The 27,073-nt window shown below is 41.4% G+C and overlaps 1 protein-coding gene across 2 annotated transcripts; it reads right to left on the reverse strand.

Annotated features, from left to right (window-relative positions):
* On the reverse strand, positions 1-27,073 carry LOC146676831 (C-terminal-binding protein 1). Of its 2 annotated transcripts, none has more exons than XM_085415288.1 (11): positions 27,043-27,073; positions 11,779-11,933; positions 10,034-10,178; positions 8,847-8,950; positions 8,370-8,472; positions 7,743-7,867; positions 6,302-6,391; positions 5,651-5,781; positions 4,300-4,427; positions 4,022-4,136; positions 1-2,643 (listed from the first exon to the last, which is right to left on the reverse strand). In XM_085415288.1, the coding sequence occupies exons 1-11, from the start codon at positions 27,047-27,049 to the stop codon at positions 2,448-2,450; spliced, it is 1,299 nt and encodes a 432-aa protein (XP_085271414.1). In that variant the 5' UTR covers positions 27,050-27,073; the 3' UTR covers positions 1-2,447. The 2 variants fall into 2 exon arrangements, with proteins under 2 accessions (XP_085271414.1, XP_085271406.1); XM_085415280.1 differs by lacking the exon at positions 27,043-27,073 and adding an exon at positions 20,278-20,522.

The following is a 27,073-nucleotide window of genomic DNA, read 5'->3' on the forward strand; positions in this document are numbered from 1 at the left end:
TCACCTTTCCACAGTTTATTTCTTTTAAAATAATTCATACAAATGCATACAGTCACAAACGTATCTTTGTCAGGTTGTCAGTTTTGACCAAAAATAATGATATTTACTGTAGAATATAGATTATGTATACTGTATATTGCTACGCCTACTACTTTACCATAAAGGGGACCAAGGTAGGCAACAGTGGACTGTGTGTTACTACCAGGGATGGAAATTCAAGGAGCACCTCGACACTTAAAAAGCTCATCTGATGTGGCGCCCATCATTTTAATAAAGGAATGCTCGCAGTTTGTTTTAGAAAGAAACAAGCAGAAGACTTTCGTCCACAGAAAAAGAATGGCATCTTGTTTAAGATTCAAGTTCAAAACAGTTCAGCATGATGTTGAGGATTTTGGGGCTCTAGCCTGGCAGTACCTTCAGTATGAGGCGCCCCTTTCAGATATCGCTGGCAAAATTTCCATCCCTGATTGCTACGCTTACTACCTAACCATGAAGAAGACCAGGTAGGCAACAGTAAACTGTTTTTTTACTACTCAGCTGCTGGTAGGAGGGGATCAGAAAGCACCTTCACTCAGATGGCTGGTTAACATCAGCACGCGAGAAAAGGGTTTGGCAGAGTTTTACGCTTGCATGACACTGTACTCTTCTTGTTATGTGGGAATGTAACCTGTAAGAGATTTAATTTCTGAGAGATTGCTAGGCTAAGTTTGGAATCAGTTTCAATTTCAGGTGTTTATAGTTTCGTATTAAGTATTTTGTTAATGGCAGTCTTTGTATTGATGTTTGTGGAGAGCACAAGCCACCACCCCTCCTCCCAGTGCTGCTTTTTTAGACACAGATACAACCAACTCACATTGACACAGGCAGGCAGAACACCATATGTACACATAGACACGGAGGCCACAGAGAGTGGCTAAACGGTATACTCAAGGAAGGACCCATCTTGAAATGTTAAAGGGATAGTAGTCTGGATAAATGAGATTTTTATTTTATTTACTGACTTTGCTTTGAATTTTAAAATGTCCTAAACAGTATGAAGATTTCATTTGATTCAAGTTCATGCGCATGACTGTTTCTCATCTGTCAGTAAACGTTAACTTTGCTTAACTAGATGTGACATCTGGGAGTGAGTTTAAAACTTCAAATGGAAAGTTGAGTGTTTTGCAACTCTTCGGGCTGATTGGAGAGATCTATATCTGCAAGGGCAACTTCAGTAATATACTGACTTTGCAGCATGATGAACCATGACTCAGTGATTCATCAAACTGTTCATGCTCCATGACCTGCACATTTACTGTGTGTGATAGGGGTACTGTTGTATCATTAGACAGGACAAGATAAACATCCTTGTTTCTCAAAGTGCGGTCTGCTACAAGCTCTCAGTGCATCATTTTGTCGACATATATATTAATAGAGACAAGGAGATAAGTTCCCAGCCTTGGCATACCATTTTACCGCTTTCTTGCAGCCTTTCCTCCCACAACCCTCTTGATTTCGGTCAAGCATTTAGACAAGTCCCAAGAGCAAAGTCACATGCCCCTTAAACATAACTAACAAAAGCAAACATCAGTTCAACTTTAGCTCTTGTTAAAGTTCTTTTTCTAATGTAGCGGGACACGAAAAGGCAAGCAGGTAGAAAAACAAAAGCACTAAGTGGCATGAAAAAAGAATTTATAAAACAAAATTTAAAAAAAAGAACAAAAAGAAACAAAAAATAACTAATATACCAACTGCGGAAACTTACTCTCCTGAGATGGTGTGCAAAAAGCTGCCTCTTTTTGGGGGGGCTTGCTAATTTGGGGACATTAAAATAAAATAAAAACGGATATTGTATTCTCCAACTGGTTCAGCTACATAGAGAGATCACTTTTGCTTTTGTTAAGACTCGAATACAAATATCAGTATCTTCTTGCTTTAAGTCTAAAACTGTACACAGACAGGTTACATTCATTTTATAACCTACTAACTTTGCTTGTACATCAAACTAAGGAAAAGACACAGAAAAGAGAGAAAGACATAAACCCCGCCCCTCTAACTTTGGACACACTACAGTCTAAGACAGAGGAATTTGATCCTAGTTTTTTTCCCAAATCAACAGATAGTTATTGTTATGTTGTTGTTTTTTTTATTTACTTCTGGCACAGAATCTGAAGATCATCCAGCGATCGGAAGACCAACTTCTGGTCAGGGCAGCAGACAGCTGCCTTGCTCTTTAATTCATCACCACCTTCCTTGTCTTCCTCTTTGGAGTGTGAACCGGCTGTTGGAAACCAGTTGCCAGAGAGTTCTTGAATTGATTGTAATTGGGACGTCAACCGGTCAATCTGACACCAAACCTGATAACAATTGTCACTAGAGAACTTATCGCAATGACACCGGTTGCTGTGCCAACCACCACCAGTCACTAGACAACACGGGAACGTGTGTGTTTTGTGTTTGTGGAGGGGCTACAGCTGGTCATTTGGATGCTGCTCTCTGTCGCCCTCTGGTGGCTTCACTGTGTTCTGTCCGGGAGACGGGGCGTGAGGAGGGTGTGTGACGGCGGGCGGAAGGGTGTGCGCGATTGGCACGGCGCTCTGTACAATGCCTTCAACAGGGGGAGGGAGGCCGCCAGATGGCAAGTTCACTACTCCTGGGGGATACCTGGTGGTAACAGACATGGGGAGAGAATAAAATCTGAGAGAATAAGAACTGAGTCATCTTAAATGCAGTTAAACTAATATGATTAAAGGCATTTTGTAAATTCACTTATGCAACCTTAATAACTCACAGGGTAGTGTCTTAGAAAGGATTCACACCTTACTTGACAGTAATAACCCACACCTTGGGTCATATGACCTTCGATGACTCACATGATTACAGGGTGGGTCAGTAAATCTAAGGTCCAGCTCCAAGAGGACACCCCCACCAAGGTGGTTATTCAGTTCAAGCACTCAACAAAAACAAAGCTAAACACTAAACATCTTAGAATGGATAAAAACAGGAATCGCATAAATGATAAAAGAGTGACATAACTAGGGCTGTTCGATATAACGATATATATCGGATGACGATATAAAAACGTCTATCGCTTCATTTTACGCTATCGTTTGTTTCGTGGTGTCGCAAAATAAACTGTTTACGGCAACTTATGTCTAAAAATGTATCGTTTCATGTATCGGTTAAAACACTCGACTCCAGCTACATGACGCGCAGCTGGAAACACTTCACGCAAGTCGAGCTGCCCGAGATTCACAGAATTTACAGAAAATGTTACATTTTTGTGATTTATATCGTTATCGGACGATAGAATTCTTATATCGGGACATGAGATTTTGGTCATATCACACAGCCCTAGACATAACCATGTCCACATGTTAAACATTAAAGACCACTTAAAAACCCCATGGACACTTGACACTACTTCCGATTACGACAGCATGTTTGATTATTGTGTGTCGCTGTGGAATATTTAGATTTGCTGTACGTACAGAAATTTGGCCTCCATTTTTTGTGGTTTGCAGAAATCTGATTTGAATATAAACTAATAATTATAAGTGGGATATTCATTACCTTCTTCACATCACCAAACAGTGCTTTGCGTAGTAGATGTAGTGCAGTGTTTGGTAAGCTGAACTGTGTTGCTATTTCAGGATGTGATACACCCTGCAAGCACTTTTCAATACCCCAGCAGCCAGTGTTTTGTTGTGCTGACATTGCCTGGCTGAATTCCTCATGGCAGGCAGGGACGCTGTCTACCCATCAGTATAATTATAGACTGCCGTGCGACCTCTCTTATCGTGTGTAGTCAGAGCTGTCATCGCATCTGCGAGTACTAACAGACTGGAAGTCAACAGGGCAGCAACATGCTCCTTTAAAGCTCGAGTACATTTGAAAGACCAAAACAAACATCAACTGATGATTGTAGCTCTTTTACCCTGAAAGCTTAAGGGTTAAGGTTTCCATATAGTTGGAAAATATGTAGAAATATGCCAAAAGAAGGAACAACTAAAAACCCAGTCAAGTAATTGCTGGTTGATACCTGTATGCCCCATTGAGCTCAGGGTGGACGGTAGCTGGGTCAACACCTGCCCAGTGGTTGTTCTGGGTGAGGAACTCTTTATTGACGCAGTTCTTTAGACTGTCTGGGATGCGACCTTAAAGAAAAGAAAAATAGGATAGAAGAAAAGGAAAGAAGGCCCTTAAAATTCCTCGACAGGAAGCATGGAATTCCTTAAAATACCACTTTTTGGGCTTTTTTCATCAGAAATCATGCTGTCTGCTAAAGTTTGTGTTTCTGTGACCGTGTGTGTGCACTACCTGTCACAGCCCTTCGGATCTCCCTGGCTGCTTCCTCTCGCATTTCCAGTGATGCCTGTTCGCTGTACCAGGCAGCGTGTGGTGTGCAAATGAGATTGGGGGCATCTTTGAGCGGACCCTGACTGAAACTGACAAATACACAAGCAGTACAATCACTCTGAGCTGCAGCAAAAATGATTTTGTGCACCACAAAAGGCTTTTGTTTTGTGTTTATTGATGACCTATGCTGTGGCACAAATGTCATTGAATACCATGATATTATAAAATTAGTAAACATTCCTGTAAACTGCCCCTAATTCTTCATGGAAGTGAAGTAAGATGCTGCAAATATTCAACAATGATTTTGGTCCATAAGATATGAAACCATCGTGCAGATTTATCAGCTGCCAATCCATGATGCAGATCTCCCGTTCTATCACATCTCTAAGGAGTAATATTGGATGAACATCTGCTGACTATGGAGGTTATTTGAGGACTTGAACTGATCGCTATGTTAAAAAAAAAACCAGTTTGACATTATTTGAGTTTCGTGACATGGTGTGTTGTACTGCTGGAAGCAGTCATCAGAAGATGGGTACACTGTGGTCACGATAGGCTAGAGAGGGTAGGCAACAATGCTCAGCTAGGTAATGGCTTTCAAATGATGCTCACTTGACAGCAAGGGCCTAAAGTGTGCCAAGAAAATATTCCCCACTCCAATACAGGGTAGGGCGGATCCATGCTTTCAGAGCCTGACCCTACCATCTAAAGACTGCAGCAGAAATTGAGACTCATCAAACCTTCTATTATCTTCTATTATCCAATTTTGGTGAACCGTTGTGAGTTTTAGCCTCAGTGTCCTGTTCTCCTTCTGCTACTGTAGGCCATCTGATTCAAGTTTCAATGGGTTGTGCATTTAGAGACGTCCTTCTGCATACATTGGTTGCGCTGAGTCGTTAGTTGAGATTACTGTTATCATCCTATCAGCTCAAAGCAGTCTGGCCATTGACCTCTGACCTCTGGTATCAACCAGCCATTTTCTCGCAGAAAACTACCACTTAATAGATTTTTTTTCTCTTTTTCTATTTTCTGTCAGCCTTACAGATGGTTGTGTGAAATCCCAGCGGATCAGCGGTTTCTGAAATACGGGCACCAAAACCATGCCATGTTCAAAATCAGTTAAATCATCTTTCTTTAACATTCTGATGGTTGCCTTGACTGAGTTGCTGCCATACGATTAGCCGATTAGATATTTGCATTAACCAGCAGTTGACTACATACCTAATAAAGTGGCCAGTAGCACTGATGGAATAATTCATGAATTCATTAACGATAAAGTCAAATATAGCTAGCAGTTAAAACAGGAGGTTACCTGAAAGGCTCTGACTCATGAACATCCAGGGCAGCTCCACGTATCCTTCCCTCCTTCAAGGCCTGAGCCAGAGCCTTCTCATCCACCAGACCCCCCCTTGCTGTGTTCACCAGAAATGCCCCCTGACGCATCTTTAACACACACACACACACACACACACACACACACACACACACACACACACACACACACAGTCAGTGATATATGTTCAGTTGAGCTTAACACCACATTTACATTTTAAGATCGGTGCCCCTGTACATAAAGACTCTGTGATATTAAATATGAAACAAATCCCTTTCAGTAAAGCTAATAAAAAAGAAATCACATTTTCTGCTCACAGTGCAGAATTTCCAGTAATATTTTATAGGCCTACACTGAGCAATTGTCTTTTCACTTATCCTCTCCCAGTTAGGGTAGAAGTGTTTAAAGCTAAAATCCTTTAAGGAGAAAAGCCAATATCTGATAGTCCTTCAGACGTGGTACAGAACCTCATTAATCTGTAAAATGGTGGGCTTCCCTGGGTGTAGGCTCTTTAATATTTATGGCTATGGGACTCAGTAGTTGATTTGAGGCCAAAGAAATCATTTATGCTTCAGTGTACCTGCTCAGTGTCGCGTGTGTTGGGCGATGAGTGCGAATGCCGATCTTTACCTGTTTGATGGTGAAGTCATTGATCAGGTGGTGGTTGTGTTCGTTGAGGCTGCAGTGCAGAGACACACAGTCAGAGTGGAAGAGCAGATCCTGAGGAAGAGAAAAAAGGAGCCACTTAATCCCAATCCCAACAGAAATGTTGAACCAGGTCCAGACGACAGTTACTGTTACTTTTCCACACACAGTGGTCACAGCACCATTGCAATAAATGCCTATTTGTCACGGCGGATTGTGGAGAAAGCATTCTCGTCAGCAAAGAGAATTGGAGACAAAGGATTTGTTTCCCTGTAAAAAGAGGATTTAGTCTGAATCCATTTAAATGCTGTGCTAGTAATGAGCTCTTATTGGTTAAATACGAGCTGAGTGCAAATTGTTTTTGGCACACACGCCAGGTGAGCATTGTTGTGTGACAGGTGCTTTGCTGATATTTGTGCAAAGCATTTTGCTCTGCTTCTCCTCATGTTCTGTCATGTGCATACTGTGACAGCTATAGCTTCACATTGATCTAAACACTGGCTTTCTACCAATTTTTGGCACTGTTGGGTCTCTATGTTGTCAACAATAGCCTTTATACGGTCAGAGCTGGGCTCAGGGGTCGTGCTCACATGTTAGTTAGGGGCAGGCAGTCAGAATAAAGTTAAAGGAAAAAGAGCTAAAACTGCCTGTATCACACAAAGCATGAACTGAGGAGATACACCAAAGCCCAGTATAAGTATAGGTAAGTATAAGTAAATATATGTATATATTAGTATTAGTGTATATGTATAAATAAGGATTCTTTCTTGTGAAAATCAGTGAAAACATGCAAATATGCAGATGGAAATGAGCATAGCACGTCCCCCTTAAAATCTGATTCTCAGTAGTAACTCACAAGCCATTGCAATTTTTCATTAAACGTAGCCCTTAAATCCACTCAAAATCAAATTAGCTGTGGAATTTAATTAGCTTTCACTTCTTTTATGGTCTCAGTGTCACATAGTGTATACGACCGATGCCTGTAGATGTCAAGGATGCAGAGGTATGAAAAGGCTGCCTATGAGTTTAACTTTCTATTGATCAAGATTCACACAGGACTAATGGACTTTTATTGTAACTTTGGCTCCAAAATTTGTAAAAAATAATCATTCAATATCAATCAGATAATAATCAATCAGAATAATCATTCTAATCTTTCATTAACCATTTCGATTTTCTCTCAAATGGTTGAGGAGTAAGGTGACGTGCACATGGTAAAATCTAGGCGGAGCTTATTTTTTCTATCTGCGTTCAGACAGGAGTACCCTGTTTGTGCTTCCACAGCATAAACAGTGATGGAGTTACCGTTTGAAAATAATGACTCCATGGAGTTTTGGGGTTTTTTTCTATTATACAGAAGAGCTGACAAAAGTGAAAAGAGGCTGATGTTTAAAATATAAAATTGTTTAACAAGTGTGTGTTTTACCTGTAGTGTGGTGACCCTTTGTAATCCCAGGGATCTTTCTACACCGTCAGCCAAATAAGGGTCATAGAAAATCACACTGAAGCCAAAGGCCTTGGCTCGCAGGGCTACAGCCTGGCCCACTCGACCTAGAAACACAGGAATACCCGCGGGCGTGGAATTACATTAACATCAATACTCATGCAGGGGCATTAGAAAAACTGCAAACATATAAAACCTATATATCTAGACTATATCCACGTGCATCTAATATTCCGCTTTTTGTCTTTTGCTAGCACAAATTACATACTGCGATTCTCTGACTGCTACCCACGTTTGCTCATTATTACTGGAAAAACCCTTTAGAATGTACATGGAAGAGATTTGCATTGCTTCTGGTTAATCCGCTTATATTTTATTGGAAGTAACCCCTTGCGAAGCCAATTTAGCTGAGCTAAGGACAAAACTAGAAATGACAGAACAAATGTTCGATCACTGGAAATGTAAAAACAAACAGACAGCACATTCTGACCAGCTGACCAAACATTGTACCTGCGTGTTAGTATGATCACTGTGAGCACCTCAGCATGCTGACCTCGGTGTGTATTGCTGAGCTCTGCTTCACATACGTTCGTCTTTGTTGTTACTCACCGAGCCCGATGAGTCCCAGGGTCTCTCCTCTGATCCTCGCTGCTCCCGATGCCACCTCACGGATCTGTTCCACACTCTGAACACGGGTCCCCTCCCGCAGAGCCTGGCACGAATACCAATTAGTTATTACACGCATATACAAGGCAGAGCACACAAACGTTACAGTTGAACATGATCCAGCCATACATCATAATATCTGGACTCAATGACCAAAGTCTAAGTCGTTTCAGGTGATAAGTCTAAATAATGATTTGAGGAACAAATCATTTTACTGTACCTTCTACATCTTACATCAACGTCTTTCAAATACAGCCACATTCTAAAGAAAATGAATGAACGTTTCAATTTTTCTGATTAGTAACTGTCGAAACTAAAATTGTGATAACCGAATGCACACCACTAACCAAGACATTTAAAATAAGTCGCTTAAATCCATTTAATTTGAGACTCTTTTATCAGCCACACGGAGCTACAAACCTGATGCAGCCAGGTGGTGCGTCGGTACAAGGTGAGGATGTGACACAGCGTGGAGTCTGCCGTTTCCTCCACGGAGGCGGCTGGCATATTACAAACAGCTATGCCTGTTGGACCAGAAAGCAGATAAGGATTGGTAATAGCTTTTAAAAACCATTTTGAGAGAGAAATGACGTTTGGTGAAAGCTATTTTTGTGGGGAAGTACGAGCTGAAGGTGTCAGCAGTTTTTTTTTTTCCTGTGCAAAATACAAAACTACTCGACACTTTAAAATGGAAGAGGCTCTCGGTAGAAGAAGATAAGGGAAGTTAGTAAAGTTCAGGCTGTTGCAGGAGCAAACTGAGTTTTAAAAAAGTTCTCCTTTTTTCTATTACAGATTTTTTGCAAACATGGCAACAGGAACTGGTAGCTAGGAAGCTTAAAATTTGACTTAATGTTTAGGTCATGCATTTACACAGCTTACAGTCGACTTTTTCGTGTTTCATATATTAAATTACTTTAAAAAATGTATTTAAAGGGGCCCTATTGTTCTAATTTCGAAAATGTCTTTACAGATCTGGCTCACTTCTCACACTCTTTAAGCCAGGATTCTTGTGATTGGCTGTTCCGCAAAAACAAAAGGTTTAAACACAAGGTGGGTGTTACTTCTGTGTTTATAGCAAGATCTGTTCCCAAAGCATGCAAAAAAACTTTGTTTGTCTTTTTTATTTAAAATTTTGGACACATCAAAAGTTAACATCCATAGCTGCAAGAGTAAATTTACAATAGAAAGTAAGGAACAGCATAAGTGTGATGAAATTTGTGGTTAATTTTGGAAAAAGCATCTCTTTACTAAATGAGGCCACTCCCCCCCTCACATAGGAGAGACAGTGGGTCATACCAAAGACTGGATCGTTTTTTATTGAATAATAAATTCATACGCCAATGCTCATCTTAAGTATTTTAAAACATAAAATATAATAAGAAGCTGAACAAGTAAAACAGGTTTGGCAACAAGAAAGTCGAACTTGGCTGTTGCAACAATACAGTAGACCAAATTGTCAGAGACGCTTCTTTCTTGTTAGATTACTAACAGGAAAATTAAAATCTGTGCCAGTTCTGCCTGTGTCTTTAAGACAGAGCACTGAAACAGCTGGGAAGAACTATTTTGCTATTATGCAAATATGTGCACGTATGTGTGCATGTTCCTACCAAGTTCTCCAGCAGATTTAATATCAATGTTGTCATAACCGCTGCCGATTCGGACGATGATACGCAGCGCTTTAAACTTCTCCAGGTCTTCTCTCATTAGAGTGATGGTGTGGTACATCAGCGCTCCTACAGCTTCATTTAGGACCTGGAAACACACACAACACAACATATAGAGCAAGTTAACATATAAGAAATTATTATTATTATTAACTTTTTTTCCTGAGAATTACATTTCATTGATATTTTGCCTTTTGAAGTAAGATTAAGATAAATTAAGATAAGGTGTCTGCATCTATCTGAACTGTCTAATATTAGAATTAATACGATTCACACTGAATTCTCAGTGACTTTTAATCATTTCTAGCTTATTGTCTGACAATAACCGTAATGGCTCAGAAGCAGATAATAAGATTATCATATAGAATTGAATACATTACAGAGCCGACACCTTTTAATTGGTGTGATCTTTCTGTAATGTTGCCAGCCCCCTGGTTCATATGTGCGAGGGGATGAAAATGACATGCGGTTCAATTACAGTAAAGAAGCCCTTTTAATTACACAATGAGGTGGCTGCTTATTAGAGAACCAGAGACAGAGAGCAAGAGAAGGATTGCGAGGGAGGGAGTGCCATCTGTTTCTCCCACACTGTGGCCTACTGAGCGCGCTCACAGAGAGGGTGCGCCTGGCAGACACCCAGTACAAGACATAACCCTGCCAGACATACAAACCCATTTACAATCGTAGTGACTGTTGCAGAATCTGACCCACATTCAAGTTTGTACTTGATTTTTGTGCATCCCTTTTGTTTTAACATCATCTATTTAACTTTAGACTCTTCTCTTAGGTTAAACGTTTCTCATTGAGGCTAGAGTCTCTGCTCTGTGGTGGCCAGTGTGAAAATAATGTCTCATGCTTCCTGAATCACTCTTCTCAGTCTGAGTCTGGCGAATCCTGCCTTTGTCATCCTGATGGAAAAACCTCGTCATTCGGTATATTCAGTTGATTTTTTTTTTTGAGCACATAGCATTTCTGAATGTAGACCTGACCAACTGAAGGAAGCCCAGACATAACACTGCCCCAACAGACTTGTATGGTAAGCACTGGGCGTGATGGGTAAATCACTTCATCCACATCTCTTCATTCCCATCACCCTGAAACAGGGTAAATCTGGGCTTCTCAAGTCTCGTGAACTTTTTCCATCGCTACAATCTTTATCCTTCGGGACAAAAAGAAGCCTTTTTTCCGATTACCCTCACTTTTTAAAGACTGTGTAGCTGTTTAGTCGTAATCCCTTGAGTTCTTCTGACATTGTGTGTGCATTGTTACCTGTTTCTTAGCTAAATCCAGATGGTGACTTTTTTGGGCTAGGCAGTATTATATTTCAAAGCTTTAAATTAAATCTTCTTTTTGGTGCCATTGCTTTACCGATTCATATCTGTTTAAGCATTCTAAGCCTATTAGATATGGCAGCATCATTAAGTCAGGAAAGCATGAAAAGAGAGTTTTAAATCACTGGTTTCTGAATTGGTTGACGTTGCTTTCATTATTCCTTTAGCCCATGGTGACAAGTTTCATGTCAGCTACTTGGTTATCTTTCTGTTTAATCCATATATGCAAAATTAGTAAAAGCAAACGCTTTACTTTGCCTGTTTTTTTTTCTGTTTAGCTGAAACACAAAAACATCCAGATAGAATTATAGAATTATTATTGCACTTTATGTGTACATGTTACTTCAAGCATGTTACCTTCTCGTGGATCTCCTGTGTGGACTGAGCGTCACAGAACGCTACAGTTGCTACGTCTTTTAGGATGGGCATCTCCACAGTGCAGTCTCGCCCGTCCAGCAGCGCCACCAGGGGGCGCGGATGCATGGGCCCGTTCATAATGGGGGGCCTGATGCCTAAAAACGCAAGAAGTGAGGGACAAAGAGTCAGATCGGCAGAACAAAAGAAGAAAAGAAGACAGGGAAGACATGGGTGGAAAAGTAGGCTGTGGTGCTGAAACACCACCAGTGTAAATCTCCTACAAAAGGAATGGGGATACTTGTTCTGTACTTCATTCAAACTTCCAGCGTTTACTTTTGTGTAGGAAATTTTAAAGTGAAAATAAGGATGAGGTCCCAGGCACACACGAGGCCGCGGCTGTATCTGCATCCCATAATGTTTCTGTTCTGAGGTGGTGGTTGCCATGCCAACAGTGACAATAGGCGTGGAGGAAAAAAAGCTGTTTCTCGGAGCAGCTGTCTGCCTGTTGCGGAGCTAATTCCTCTTGTGTGAGGTCATGTTTCACAGCTGTTTTTCTCCTCATAACTTTGAAATATTTCACTGTTTTTGCTTAATTACTGCTGACTTATGATTAAATTTGCTGACTTTATGAAACAGGCGGTAATTTAGAAGATGGATGAGGTGGGTGTCGTAGCTATTCTAGTAGAAAATAGCGTTGAAAAGGCAAATCTTGCTATATGAATTTAGTGTTATTAATAATGAGGAAAAACAACAGCCTGTGATAATGAAGAATACTTTTTATTCCAGCCTGTTCACAAGTCTTTATATACTGAATGTAAATGCTCATCCCCATGGACTCAGAGTGCATCTTGGGAGCTGCTTACTTGGAAAAAATGGGGCGGTGTTGATACGAAAATAACTAGGCATGCAGCCTGAAGCACTAGATTATATCTCAGTTGTTTATTGTGCAGCACATTTTGGATGAAACCAAGTGTCTCTTTATAAATATACAAGAAAAATGCAAATAGAAAAACATCGAAACATCGCTGAAAGGGGTAAACGTGCAGGTGCGTAAGGAAGTGCAACAGTTCGCAAGGGATAGAGCGGTTTGCCACGCGAGTCTCTGAAATCCGACTGAAATCTGTCAATAACCGAATTACAGCGAACTCCTCCTGCACCCCTGCCGCAGGGTGTTTTATTAAATCATGCCTAAAGATTAAACCATTACCCTGAGAGTGCTGCTGGGCTGTACAGGAGGAAAAATGGTATTTAACAATGAAGATATGCCAAATGACCCCACTAGTGGGCCTTTGTTGAAGTTATAACAAGAACAGGGGTTGATAGGAGGTGGATTTATTAGTTTTCCTTGAATATTCCTTCCTGCTGCATTTTCCTGCATCGTTTCCCTCCCTTTCTCTTTCCACATAACCGATGGAATAATTATTCCAGATGACTGAGGGCCTTACAGCCTGAGACAGAAGACATCTGAGGGACATAGAGATGCAGATTCTGAAGAAAGTCCTGGCTGTGTGTGTGTGTAATTGGGATTTTTTGACATGTAAAGTTTTGACAGCCCTCTGAAACACTGCAGATGAAATAAGTGCAGAGTTATGCCTGTTTTTGCTGATGCTGACAAACCCATCATTCATCGCTGACTTTTCCCCCCATCTGAGATGTGCAGTCTGACATCTCGAATAAGCAGCCTCCTCTGTCAGTTCACTCAAAATATTCCACTCAAAACTCAAAGGATACACAATTGACCTTCCCCGAGTTTTAGCGTGTTTTCCATTTGCATTACCAACATCGTGCAAAAGAAGCCAAGTTATTAAACCAGTCATTTAAATTAAACGAAATCAAGATTCTAGGGTCTACGCAATACTTTGCATGCCAAGAATCCCTGAGAACCGTACTTGTGGACAGAAGTTTGGCAGCTCCTAACTTATGAATTAGTTTGAGAAATCTGAAAAAATAACACTCTTCTCCTGGCAGCTACAGCTTCACCGAGAGCCCAGTTGAAGCTCATTGTCATTTTGGGTTTTGCTGCTGTTTACTTGTTTTCTTGTACTTAAAGGCTGCGTTTCTCTACGTCAAACAGTGAGTTCATGCTTTTCAGATTATTGAAGACAGAAACATGGGGCGGGGGGGAAGAAGCAGAATGAATGCAACTTTCAGAATGACTGAAACATAAAGGGACTTTCCAATTTATTAAACCTTTTGAGTAATGCAACATGTTTTTTGAGGTTGCATCCTGTTGTTGGAGAAGTCGGTGTCCCAACCTTTCCTGCAGCGGATTGATTTCTTCCCGTGTGACTGTTTTATGTTGCTGCAAAACAGTTCAGAGAGACACCTCTGCTCTTTGATTTGGAGTGATGTCTGAGCCTGACCTTTAGCACTGATGTTTTGATTATTTAATCTTTGTTGGCTTTCTGTTAACACTGGAAATTTGCATTTAACATTAATTACATTTGGCCAGGAACTGGTTGCTGCTTTGATCTTTTTTTCCCATTTGCTTCACTACAAGATGAGGACTGTGTTGTATTTGTAACCACTAGGAGTAAATAAGTGTAACTGTATAATTAAGAGAAAAGGGGCAGACTGGGGGAAAACATCCAATTAACTTCTATTTATAAAAGTATGTATGATGATGGATGATGATTTTTTTCTCATGTGAAAGGCCCACCGTGGGAAGTAAATAGGTCATTAAGGTTGAAACTCTGTGACTTTCTCCCCCACATACTTGCAGCAGTTTTCACTGGTGTGCATGCATGAGGAAGTAATGTATGCAGCGGTACATTGCATTTCAGCTCGTACGTCTCATTAGGCTGCAGCCATTAGAGTTCTGCTGTGACACAAAATAAGCTTTCACAGTCTATATTAAGAAAACCGATACAAGGGGTCTGCGTTCAGTTTGTGTCTCGTTTGATCCGTCTACCGTTAACTTTCCCTTTGTTTAAAGCAGCATAGTCGCGTGGTTATTTTTAAACTAGCACGCTATAAGTGCATGACAAAATACATAGAGAGACGCTTCGCTGTCGGGAATTTAACACCAACAGTTGTGTTCAAACACGTTTCAGTTTTGGTTTCATGTGGTATGAAGCTGTCGTGCAGCCACAACAGAAGCTCAGCTACTTGTACGTGAGCTAAAACTTGGTTTCCACCTCAGTTTTGCCCACAGCACGTTCTCCTGGTTTAATGTGGGCATTTCCTTCATACTTCCACTGATAAAAAAGAAAAGCAAGAGCACTCAGAAGCTGCACGGCGACAAAGAATAGCTCCCAACATCGCGCGACCCGTCACTCGACTTCTGCATTGTCTCTTAAATCTGCATTGTCAGATTACAGCATGAAACTTGATCTGATGAAGCAGTCCAGTGAGGTGAAACTCAAATCTTGCACATGGTGCCTTATGTGGCCTGCTAAAACATCAGCTATACCTAATAGGATTTGCCTGGAGGCCACTGCACTTACACATCAATATAAAATCTATGGTGCACAGCTTAGAAAATGGAATACAGCGGCAGCGAGAAGAATTACGGCACCGCGCTGCTCAGTTTTTGGCACTGACATGGAAAAAGTAGTAGTAACTGAGCAGACAGGATTTTCATGAAATCTTGTCATTCTGGTATTATTTTTATGGGGGGGGGGGGGGGTTACAGAGATTCCAGACATTTCTCCAGCACACACTTGGTCAGACTGAGGGAGGAAATAGCTCTCATTCCAGCCCCATGAATGACCTTGGGAGTACCAGCACTTCAGCCTGCTGAGTAGTACTAGGCAATAAAACACTGCCTCTGTCTCTTCCCCCACACTCACAAACCACAGCAGTGCCCTGTAAATATTAATCCTCCAACTCAAATGGTCATTATTTCTTGGTCTTTTTTTATTACTGGTATTTTTCTCGCTCTCCCGTCACTTTAAACACTCATTAAATCCTTCATTATATTAAATAATTGGCCAGACTTCCAGTTCCCTAACTGTAAACGCTTATCCCTCTCCTTTCCCTCTCTCATTATATTAAATACTCCAGTAATCTCTCACTCTGTCTTTACCTCTCCCGTAGCCCCGGGGCTTGGTGACTGCTGGGGGCATTCACGGTGCAAACAGGCCTCTTGACAGCCAGAGCTTCAGCTCTGCTCGTGCTTTTCCATCCAGCATTTCTGAACAAGTACTCTTTAACTCAGATGCACAAGCATGAACAGTAGACATTTTGAGTAAACGCAGCAAAGCAGTGGTAGTGATTTGCAACTTGGGAAAAGCGAAAACAAAGAAAGTTTTGTTCATTGTTCACTATAATACAATAACCATCTGTACAGTAACAGTTGAGCCTGGGGAGGGGGGGCAAGATCAAATGACATCATGGATATGAAAATAGGCTCCATCCCAAAGTAGCAAAATGATGGTAATGCCATTTGATTGACATTTAGAAATTGAAAAAGCATCTGCCAGTGACTGCTGGGACTGCAGCACGAGAGCCAATGGGAAAGCCCTGCGGCCTGCCTGCATCCAGCTGTCATTGACCAGCTCTTAGGAACAGCTGGATTTTTGTCCCCGAGGAGGGAGACCGTGTTTTCACACTGTCAGTCAACAAAGACAATTAAAAGGATCAGCTAATTTCATGCGTTTTAAACGTACAGGTCAACGGGACGTCGGCCAGCCTCGATGCAGAATGATCTGCCAAAACAAGCTGCAGCGGACCTGATTTTTCCCACAAGAACATGCACTCTAGTAACAAGGGTAAACCGCTCCGAAGCATCTGTAGGGCTTCCTCTGTGTTGAACTATTAGTCAGCTGAAAAAAGGTCATAACTATTGTTACAGTTTATTTATTAAGCTATAAGCTAAGAATAGTTAGAAGAATAGTTCCCGTTTTCTTCATTTCAATATTTAAAAACAAATCTTCACATTCCTTTTCCTCGTCTGACTACATTCAGCTCCAGCAGATCAAGTGTTTTTATTTTTCACTGTGCGAGCGAGAAAAAGGAAAGGAAGAAAAGCGGGGACGACATCGCTGTCGGCACCTGTGATCGCTCAAGTCGCCTGCAGCCGTAGAAACCAATCATCGAGCCACAGCATGGCTGATTTATAATGCTACTGGCTCTTGTGGCGTGCAGCAACCACAAGAGCCCCCGTATCCTCCTTCTCACCCCTTCAGTGTTCGTCTCAACATCTCTTCATCTGATGTTGCCTCATTTTTTGGTCTCCATCTCTCATTTCAGTCTCACTTCCCCAGGCTTTCTTCATCTCCCTTGCCGTTTTTCTTTTTTTCTCCCGCTCTGCACAACTCCCTAGCAATTCATAAAGGCGTGCTTTGTATAATAGTTGTATTTATATTGCTAAAAAGCGGGTGAATATCCAGGAACAAAGTGTTCAGGGGTGGCTTGATGTTTCTGTCTTTCGTCTTTCTCCCCCTACCCCCACTTCAACTCCCAGGAAGGAAAAATAAGAAGACAGACATATCCATCACCACTGGTCCTCCTTCTTTCATGGACTCACACACCTACACACTAACACAGGTATTACACTTTTGCCTCGTCAGTCAGTGCTTTTGGACATGACTAATATACAGTGATGTATGACACACACAGGTGCTTACACATAGAAACGATCACCATGCAGGGCTCTCATTTGCAGGTATGGTGTCAGCAAAGCAGTTCAGGTTTGTCAGGTCTTTGTTCTCATAATGAAAGACACCAGCAGCAAACCAGCAATAACATTTGACAGCAACTCAGTAATGGCAACCAGTTCAAAGTTTGATGAGGCAGGCTATAGTTCCAGTTGTGCTATGTGCCTATACTTTAAATATTCCAGAGACTAGCTTAATAGATCAATAAATTGTAATTGTTAAAAATAATTTATTATTGGAAGCTATTTCTGCTGGAAAATATTTATTTTACAATTGTGAAGTCAATCATTTTCAATTTGACATGACTTAGGGTTCAATTTCCAGATTGCCACGAATGTCACAAGTACCCACTGTTTGTTTGCAGGAATTCATAAACTGTTTATAAGTACTGGCTTAAACAGTATTTGCACTAGAGGAAAAAAATACATTTATAAGGCTGTAACTGGATTATTGTATGGCTGCTGGCCTGTTACATTGGATTAATTGTTAATATACATTTTTTTAAAATCACAGTCACTTTGAAGTTTCAATTGGATTGGGTCAGTTTGGACACTCTGGTGTAAACGCCTCCCCGTAATGGATTATTAAGGCTATGAAGCATTTACTGCATTTAGATTACGGGTTTGTTGAAGTGCGGGGACCCGCAGGGGGGCGTTTGAGCGGTTTCAAGGGTATTCCCAGCAAAAGGAAAAAAGGGTTTAGTTTCACACATTGCACCGTTTATTTGAGCTGAGCTAAAATTACTGCTTAAAGTGCTGTTTGGTCGTTTTAAAGAGGCTGCTAAAGCCATTTTACAGGTATCATCTTAAAAGTTATTTAATCTGCAGGTTTTACCCCAATCAGACTCACTTGACAGTGTTGACATATAAATTAATAACGAGTATGCACGGACTCATCATAATGCAAAGCTGCTAATTACCTACCATAGCTGAATTATAGCCTACCTGCTAACTGTTGTTTTGGGGTGGTAAATTGTAGGTCTGTTGGTTTTTTGTTGTGTTTTGTTTTTTCTGTACTCGTCTTTTGATCTTGCCACTTTGTCTCAGTCACATTCCCCCCTTTGAACAGCCCTTCTCAATAAAAAACGAACTTGTCAAATGCAGCTAGCAAGTATTACATAAGGCTAACCTTGACTGAATAAAAGAGTGAGATGTATTAGTTCTGACTGGCACATCTTTCACTATTGATTCCCATTTTAGTTCAGTCATTTTTCTGTAAGCATTTGACATAATAGACCAAGCATCTTAATGGCTCTTAGTGCTACAGTCTCTTTGCTGAGCACTTTATAGATTTCTAAGTGCTGTAAATTACACCTGAGGAGATTCCTGCCTTTTATATGGCAGTAGTGCAGTATAAAAAAACCTGTATTTGTTTTCATAAGTGTGTGAAATGGTACTGGAGCCCTTATTTCACATTCCAACATAGATGTGTAGTGACTTGTAATCTAATAGCCGTTTCAGATTACTCTGGATTTCTCTAAACTAACAACATGCCACCACATGAGCGGTTTCCCTCGATTTTTGCCTTTGACATTAGGCGTCTCTCAGTGGGAAACTGCCTGGAACTATAACAGTCGTGTTTACAGTGTAAAGGCCTCATGGGATGCGTTTACCAACATTCGATTTTTTGTGTTTTACCAGCAGATCTGGTTTAACATGGTTTTAGAGGGGTGTCACTCATCTAGGCCTTCATAATCAGCTCAGACACGATACAACACAGAGATCAGAGGCTCCCCTGCCTTCAGAAAGATGAATCAATCAATCACCTGAAACTGCAAGCTGATTTTACAGCACCCTTTAAAGGTTCAGTGCTTGTCACCGTGCACTGAAACAGACCCCACGACCCAATCAGTGTCACGATTATTGACTGGTGGAGATTTGTGCATGAGCGTCTTGAAAAGGACAAACCTTGCTGAGCCACAGTCATTTAGTCCTGTGACCTTGGATTCTCAAGCTGCCGGCGTGGATGTGGAGAAGATATCTGCCCAAAGCGAGGGGCAATAAAAAAAGGGTGGGGGGTAGTAAGATAATAGCTGCAACTTTAATCTTTGATGTCATCAGGAAAAAGAGCCTGCAGCCTCTTGATGACATCAAATAATGTCTGCTTTCTTTGAAGAAGAACTGGATTCACAAATGCAGATTTAGCTGATATAATAACTCGATAACACGGGAATGATCGTTTATCTTCACACCCTCATCCTCCTGCTCGACACCCGACCCCCCTCTTCCTCCTCCCCTCCCACCCCTTTCTTATTCCTAGCAGCCCTACCTTGATCCCATTTTCTAGAACAGTCTTTTGCAGCCCCTATCATAAGGTGCATCTATTACCTGTGAATCCGGCTGGGGGCATGCATGTTTATACTTGAATATGTGTGTCACTTTAGTTCCCTTTTATGTCTGTGAGTGTGTAAGTGTGCTTGCACGTAAATTGTGCGCACACTTCAGTGAAGGCAACCACTTTCCATTAAAAGAAGCACAATGAAAGGCAAATATGTGTCATGTCCTTGCTAGCCCTCGAAGGAGAGGGAGATCTATTTCTGTCACCGCAAACAGAGGTGTTCAAGCAGCTTTCAATAGCAGAGATTTGCCTCTTCGTGCACATACACTCACTCACGCACAAACACACACACACACACACAGATCTTTAGAGAAAGGACTAACCATTCTTGTGTGATGAGAGCGGCTGAGCGATTAAGGAAAAACAAAAGATAACAGTGTGAGTGAATTAAGAAGAGAAGGAGGAGGAGGAGACGGAAAAAGGGAGAGGAAGAGAGAGAAGGGGGAGGGGAGAAGGAGGCAGAATGATCTACACTGAGTTCACAAATATTGGCACACACACACTCATACACACACACAGTGATATGCAGTTCCCACATAAAAGCAGAGTGCTGGTTGTTTACCTAAAGGCATGCCTTTGTTGAGGAGATGTGAGCTTCCCATGGTGTGTTCCCCAGCCGGCCAGCACACAACAGAAACCTACAGTCTTCACACAGCAGACATGAACAGGAATCCAGTCAGCATATGGCGGCTGTGGCCAGCTACCTCGCTTCCCTTAGTCCTTCTCCCAGCCCCTTAGTGACAAGCATACACATGTGCTCCCCCTCTTTTCGCTCTCTCTCTCTCCCCTCCCTTCCGTCCCCTTCGCTCGCCTGCTCTCTCTATCTCTTACCCCTCCCTCCCCGCTGTCTTTAGGTACCTCCCTCCCCTTCCTTTCTCACTTTCTAATACAGAAAATCTCTCTGTCTTTCCAGCTCTCTGTCACCAAAAAAAGAAGCACACACAGTTTGCAAGAGCTGCTGCGTTTATGAGAGCGGGAGAGTGCAAAAGAGATGGCGGGGGGGGTATATAGCATAGAAAAAAAGAGAGAGCGATAGGGAGAGCAGGAATGGGGAGGAGCTAACGCGGGCCAAAATTCATCTTTTGTTTCCTGAAAGACGACAGGGAGGAGGAAAGACGAAAGAAAGAAGAGTTGTGCAATTTCAAGGCTGAAGCAAGAGAGGAAAAACTAGTTCTCTGTGATAAAAACGAAACTATAACAAAACTTAATTTGAATAATGAGGAGACAAGTTGTAACACTGCAATCAATGTGTGCCTTTAGTAACACCCGTTTAATCACCATCTTTGGTTTATAAGTTTACTCTTGCGTTGTGTTTGTTTGAGAACATTCAAACTTTTTATTTTTGCGAGGGATTAGTTATATTTTTGACTTAACCCACTTCCATGAGTAATGCACACTTTCTATATGGGTAAATACACTGTGCTTATGCCATGCATGAATACAGGTTCATGTTTTTATATTTTAAGGAAGTTACTTGAGGAAGTCAGTGCTGTTAGTCTACCCCGCCTTAAGTAAGCGTATGAAATGTGCTGATTGTGCTATAGTTCCTTGTTATATACGTTTAGCTTGTTTTGCTTGGCTAAATATTTAACCTGTGACAATGATTTCCTCCAGAAAAAGAACATTAAATTTTATAAGTGAAAAGTTCTTATTACTGCATTATGGTGTTTCTTTATTAAATCATCCATCTATTTAAAAATAAAATGTTACTATTCTATTACTATTACTATTCTTTCTAATTATCTTGTTTATGTGCTGTCCTGGCCACTTTATTAGGCACACCTTCCTACTACCTAGTTGACGTCTTCTTGCCTTCAGAACTGCTTTTTGTATGGTGTAGATTAAAAGATGCTTAAATCCATATGAATTTGTTGGTTGAACATTCATAATGTAAAGTTGCTCTACTGAATTGCCGATATCCTCCCCCGCACCATTACACCACCACTGCTAGCCTGAACCATTGGTATAAGGCAGGGTGGATCCATGCCTTCATGTTATTTACAGCAGACTCACCAGATCAGAGCTTCATTTGTCCAATTTTAGTGAGCCTGTGTGAAGTGTAGCTTCAGTTTTCTGATCTTTGCTGACTGCATTAGTACCTGGTATGGTCTTCTGCTGCTGCTCTGCTTTAAGGTTCAAATATGCTCTTCTGCATACCTTGGTTATAATAGGTGATTATTTGAGGTCTTGTTGCCTACTTTCTCTGACTTCTGTCATCAACAAGGCATTTTCAGCCAGAGAACTGCCACTCAGTCCATATTTTTTCGTTTTTGGACCATTCTCTGTAAACCCTACAGATGGCTATGTGGAGAAATCCCAGAATATCAGCAATTTATGAAATATTCAGACCAATCTTTGTGGTGCTAACAACTAGGCTGCATTCAATGCCACTTAAAAATCACCTTTCTTCCTCATTCTGATGCTCGTTTTGAACTCTGTATACCTAAATGTACTGAGTTGCTGTTGCATGAAATATTTGTATTAATGAGCAGCTGAACAGATGTGCTTAACAAAGTGGGCAGCGAGTATATATGTCCTCGCCATTTTTATCATGTTATTTTCTGTTGATTCCTTTTGCGCATAAAAACTAAGCCTTTAAAGTAGACCATTATCAGAAGGAGAAATCTTATCAGTGATGTAATATGGCCGTTCTCTCCTTCATGCTCTATTGTTCCCTAATAATACCTCATAGGTGTGTCCAAAAATGCAAGCAACAGCTAGTGTGTCATCCAATTAGTCTCCAATTTTCCATCTGGGTGCTTTGGTCTGGTCACCGACAGTAAATACCTGTCCAGACTGACTGCAGTGATGGCTTTAGAGCTCATCTACACATTAGCCACTTGATAACGGCTGTGATATAAGCGGCCTCAGACGCCCCTCTAACTGCCGGCGCCTAACCTAGTTTAACAGCAATGATGGTTACATCACACGCTCACTATTGGTAAATGTCACAGACAGCCAGTGGGCGAGTTGTTCAAATCCAAAAAGAGGCAGAGGGTTAGCGAAACTGTTGTTTTCAACACCAGCATTTCCTCCCATCATTCCTTTCATGCACTGTTGAATTGTTTGAAACAAAATTAAAAATGAGCAGTACCCTCCTCCCTTACCTTTTTCCCCCCTTTAGTTACACAGTGAAGTGGACCATACATGGCTCTGGGCCACTGCCTCTTTCTTTAAATAAAATAACCCAACCTCTTTTTTCTGGCCCTGTTTCAAAGAACTATGATGGAAATTACGTCGACTCCAAATTTTCCAAAGGTAAACATAGTAAAAGGAAAAAAACACAGTTTAGACAAGACAACGCTAAAAAAAAAACAGGTCAAAGGAACGAGCTGCAGATTGCCTCATATTTGCAAATATATGAGGCACGTATATATGAGTAGCCTTGACATACTGAACCAGAGACCTGTCAACCGTGACAATTGATGTACTAAAACACGTTATTTTGGCTGTTTTGGGTCCTCCTGGCTTTTTCCACAACACTTTCATGCTTATTTCACACTGCAGCACCGAACAGTGGCAAGCGATGGCATTTTCTGAATGTTTCTCTTGTAAAGCTTGACTTGAAGTAATCTTTTCTATCGTAGCCAGTAGCAGCAGCTGGCGGGAACAGACCTGAGACGCTTTCTAACTTAAGAAACAAGGTTTTCCACCTCTGCACTGTAAACATGTGTAACTAAATGTGTTTCTGATCAAATTTGCGACGAGGAAAAGCCCACGAACCAACGTATAAATTAGGTGCAAATTGCAGCAGATACTTTAAAAATTTGCTGTGGGATTAGGAGGTTTGTGAGATTTGCTCCACACTGCAGAATGTATCAGCCACTTGCTGTTTCAAGAAGAAGCACCCGAGCTGTCTCGTATTTTAGTATCATAACCGTGATATATTGAACTCAACAAATTATGCCAGTTAGTAGTTAAACTGATTAGTAATTGAGAAATGTCTCTCTGACACATCACAGTTGCATGTATCCTATTAAAAGGAATGTGTTAGGTGCTCGAGGTCTCAGACCAAATGCAAACTGACATCCCTGTGTCGACTAGAGAAGCAACAGACGTGTTTATCTTGTTTCTGAGGCTGACAGCGACTTCAGCTAACATACGAGAGACAAATATTCCCCAGGAGATGGAAGAAATATGAAGCATATTTGGTGCTTCTAAATAAGGACAGAGAAAGGCGACACTGCGGGGATATCTGAACTGTTCAAGCTCCACAGGGAGCAAGGAGGAAACAAAGGGGGGTGGATGGGTAGTAGAGAGATATAAGGGAAAAAAGAAAAAATAGTTTAAAAGAGATTGAATATTTAATGATTTTCAGGAGGGAAAAGGTGAAACAGAAGAGGGAAAGAACTGGGGATAGACTTCCTTTGGTTTTTCCTGTTCATCCTCTCTCTCTAACTGCCTTCACCTCGCCTGCATCTGCCCTCCTTATCTGACTGTGATGATTTTTATCATCTTCCTCTCCCAGTTTCTATCTTGATCTTATTCACACTCCATCAACCACCACGACACACTCCACCCCTACCCCATTCCTCATTCCTGCATTTCTCTCTCTCTTTTTCCCACTCTCAGGCGTTCTCACCATACATCTCCACCCTCCCACTCCTTTTCTCTCTATAGTCACTGCAGCGTGTCTAATGGTTCGGCTCCTCAGCAGATCCACCACGCAGAGGCCAGGCGAGCAGACTGACGCCTCCCAACCACTGGCCTTATCAAGACTGACAGCGAACTAGACCCAGAGCTATCGCTAACACACACACATGCTCACTCGCACAAACAATTGCAAAGATACACGCCTGCACATCCACAAAGACACAAGCTTAATAAATGCACACTCATGCAAGACGAACGTACTGACACTGAAAGGCAGGTACACGGAAATAATATTTCTGCAGCACACACAAACAAAAGGATGCCTGCGACACTTAAATGCACTCACGCGGACAACTAAACGTAAGGCAGCTGCATCGCATTGAAGCACACATGCAGACGCAGGCACATACAGACACACGCATGGGCAACAAATTGGATTTATGGATGCTGACAGTGAGCTGCAGAACAATGTGGATGCCACTACAGAAGAGAGTAGATACTGCAGAAACAATCTAATCTACTGTAGGTGGAGATGGGTACCGCAGGCGTGAAGAATCCAGCCAACATGTGGAAGGGAAGGAGGGAAGGAGGGGGGGCGAGATGAGTGAAAAGAGGCTGACTAGGTGGGACCAACGGGAGAGATTAAGGAACAGAGCGCTAGAAAGGAAAAGGAAGGGGGAAGAGGAAGTTGAGGAGTGCAAAAGGATGGGCACAGTAAGAAAAGAATAAAGGAAGTAGTCAAGTAGTCTCTTTGATTCTGGCCTGAAACTTGTGCTGTGTTATCTTCCTGTTTCATTCAAGGAGTAGAAAAGAACCTATTTGAAAACTCAATAACAGTATGAGAGTGTGAGGTTAAAAATGAGAAATGCTCCAATGTCTGATCAGCATAACAAAAATCAGTTCTTACTGGATGAGCTGCTTTCTTGAGCTGTTTAATAAAAGAGGAAATGGACTCTTTTAGATGTTTTCATTATGCTAAACAGCAGACCAAAACGTAAAGATTAGAACCATGCATCTGGGCTCAAACAAGGCTGTGTGAGAGTGGTTACAAACTGGATACTCTGACGCTCTAGTGGCTGGGACACCGATCATGTTATACCTTGATCATATACAAGCACAGACAGCTCAAGGCGCAACGGCCGAGCAGTCATTCCTGTTATACTTCTTGAAGTCTGCCGCCTGGGGCGCATGGGTAGTTGGTGCATTGTTATGTAAATCCTCTGCAGACATCTGCAGAGACCCTCGCTGTCACCGTTTACATCTCTCGGACCCAAGTGCTTATAAGTGGATGTAGAAATAATAATTGGGCACTGGATGATTTAAAACCCTGTAAGCTGCCAAAAAAAGATATAGGAGAAGAAAGCCTGTTCTCTCAAAAGAACATGGCAGCATGTTTGGAAAAGAACAAACAGAACATATTAGCACAAACACCTTATACCAGCCGTCAAGCACGGTGGTGGACGGGTGATGATTTGGGCTTGTTTTGCAGCCACAGGACCTGGACACTTTGCAGTCAGAGAGTCAACCGTGAACTCCTCTGAATACCAAAGTGTTCTCGAGCCAAATGTGAGGTTGTCAGTCCGACAGCTAAAGCTCGGCCCAAATTGGATCATGCAACAGGTCCGTTATCCCAAACACAGACGCAAAGCTACAACAGAATGTTTAAAAAAAGAAAATAATCAAGGTTGCAACCCGATTGAAATGCTGTGGTGGAACCATAAAAGAGCCGTGCATTAACAAATACCTGCAAACCTCAATGAATTTATTTAAGCAATAATGTGAAGAAGAGTGAGACAAAGTTCCTCCACATCAGTGTGAGAGACTGATAAAGCCATACAGTAAATAAATACTTTAAATTATGCAAGCTGTTGAGACAAAGTGTACTAAGTTTTTAGTTTTTCACTGAGATACCTGTAAAATTGTTTGTTCTTTACACAAGATTATTGTATTTTAACCGTGTTATTAATGGTGATCTATTGGATTTTGTTTAGATTTTTACCTATTAGGCTCCTTTGTGTCATTTGTTATATTGTATTCACTTCATTCAGCTTTTCTACTTTATTTAAGTTATTTTGTTATAGATTGTGTTTAATGTTTTAGCTACAGTAAAACAGGGGTTTTGCAACTTTTGCATGAAGTGTCCTATCTAAGCTTATTAATATTAATTTTTGGGACTCACAGTGGTTTTGGCTCTTAATACCTCACATACTTCACTGATCATATGCGCTGAGGAGTGCACAGCCCTCTCAACACTTACGTTTAAAGACTCGCTCTCTAATCGGCTCCCTATTTATGGTTCATAAGGATGTTTTAGATGCTGTATTTGTCATACGATGAGAGCTGATACTCAGACTTTTTTCTATATAACCAGCAGCAACATGTAAAAACCCTTCTGGGTAGAATTCATCGAAGCAGTAATCCCCACGTCTCTGCAAACATCTTACTTACTAAACAACAACCCTTTCACAGAAAAATAAACAAATTCTTACATTCACACACAACCAAGCCTTCATACTGTTAAGTACACAGAGGAAGGGGGTGGGGGGGGTGGGGGGGGTTGTTTCACCCTTATTAGCTTGGCACAGAGTTATCTCTTCAGACCTTAAACACACTACAGAATAGCCGCTGTTATCACACAAACCTGCACACACAAACCTGCACACACATACATAGACACACACAGAAAATTACACACAGGAAGTCTGTGATATGGGGCCAAAAATACATCACAAACCTTGCATCACCTTCCTCTCAGTGTGTCCACT

The sequence above is a fragment of the Rhamphochromis longiceps genome, linkage group LG2, assembly GCF_057381845.1.
Source record: "Rhamphochromis longiceps isolate RC_006_pf linkage group LG2, R_longiceps_female_GT1.1, whole genome shotgun sequence".
In the NCBI taxonomy this organism is placed as follows: Eukaryota; Metazoa; Chordata; class Actinopteri; order Cichliformes; family Cichlidae; genus Rhamphochromis; species Rhamphochromis longiceps.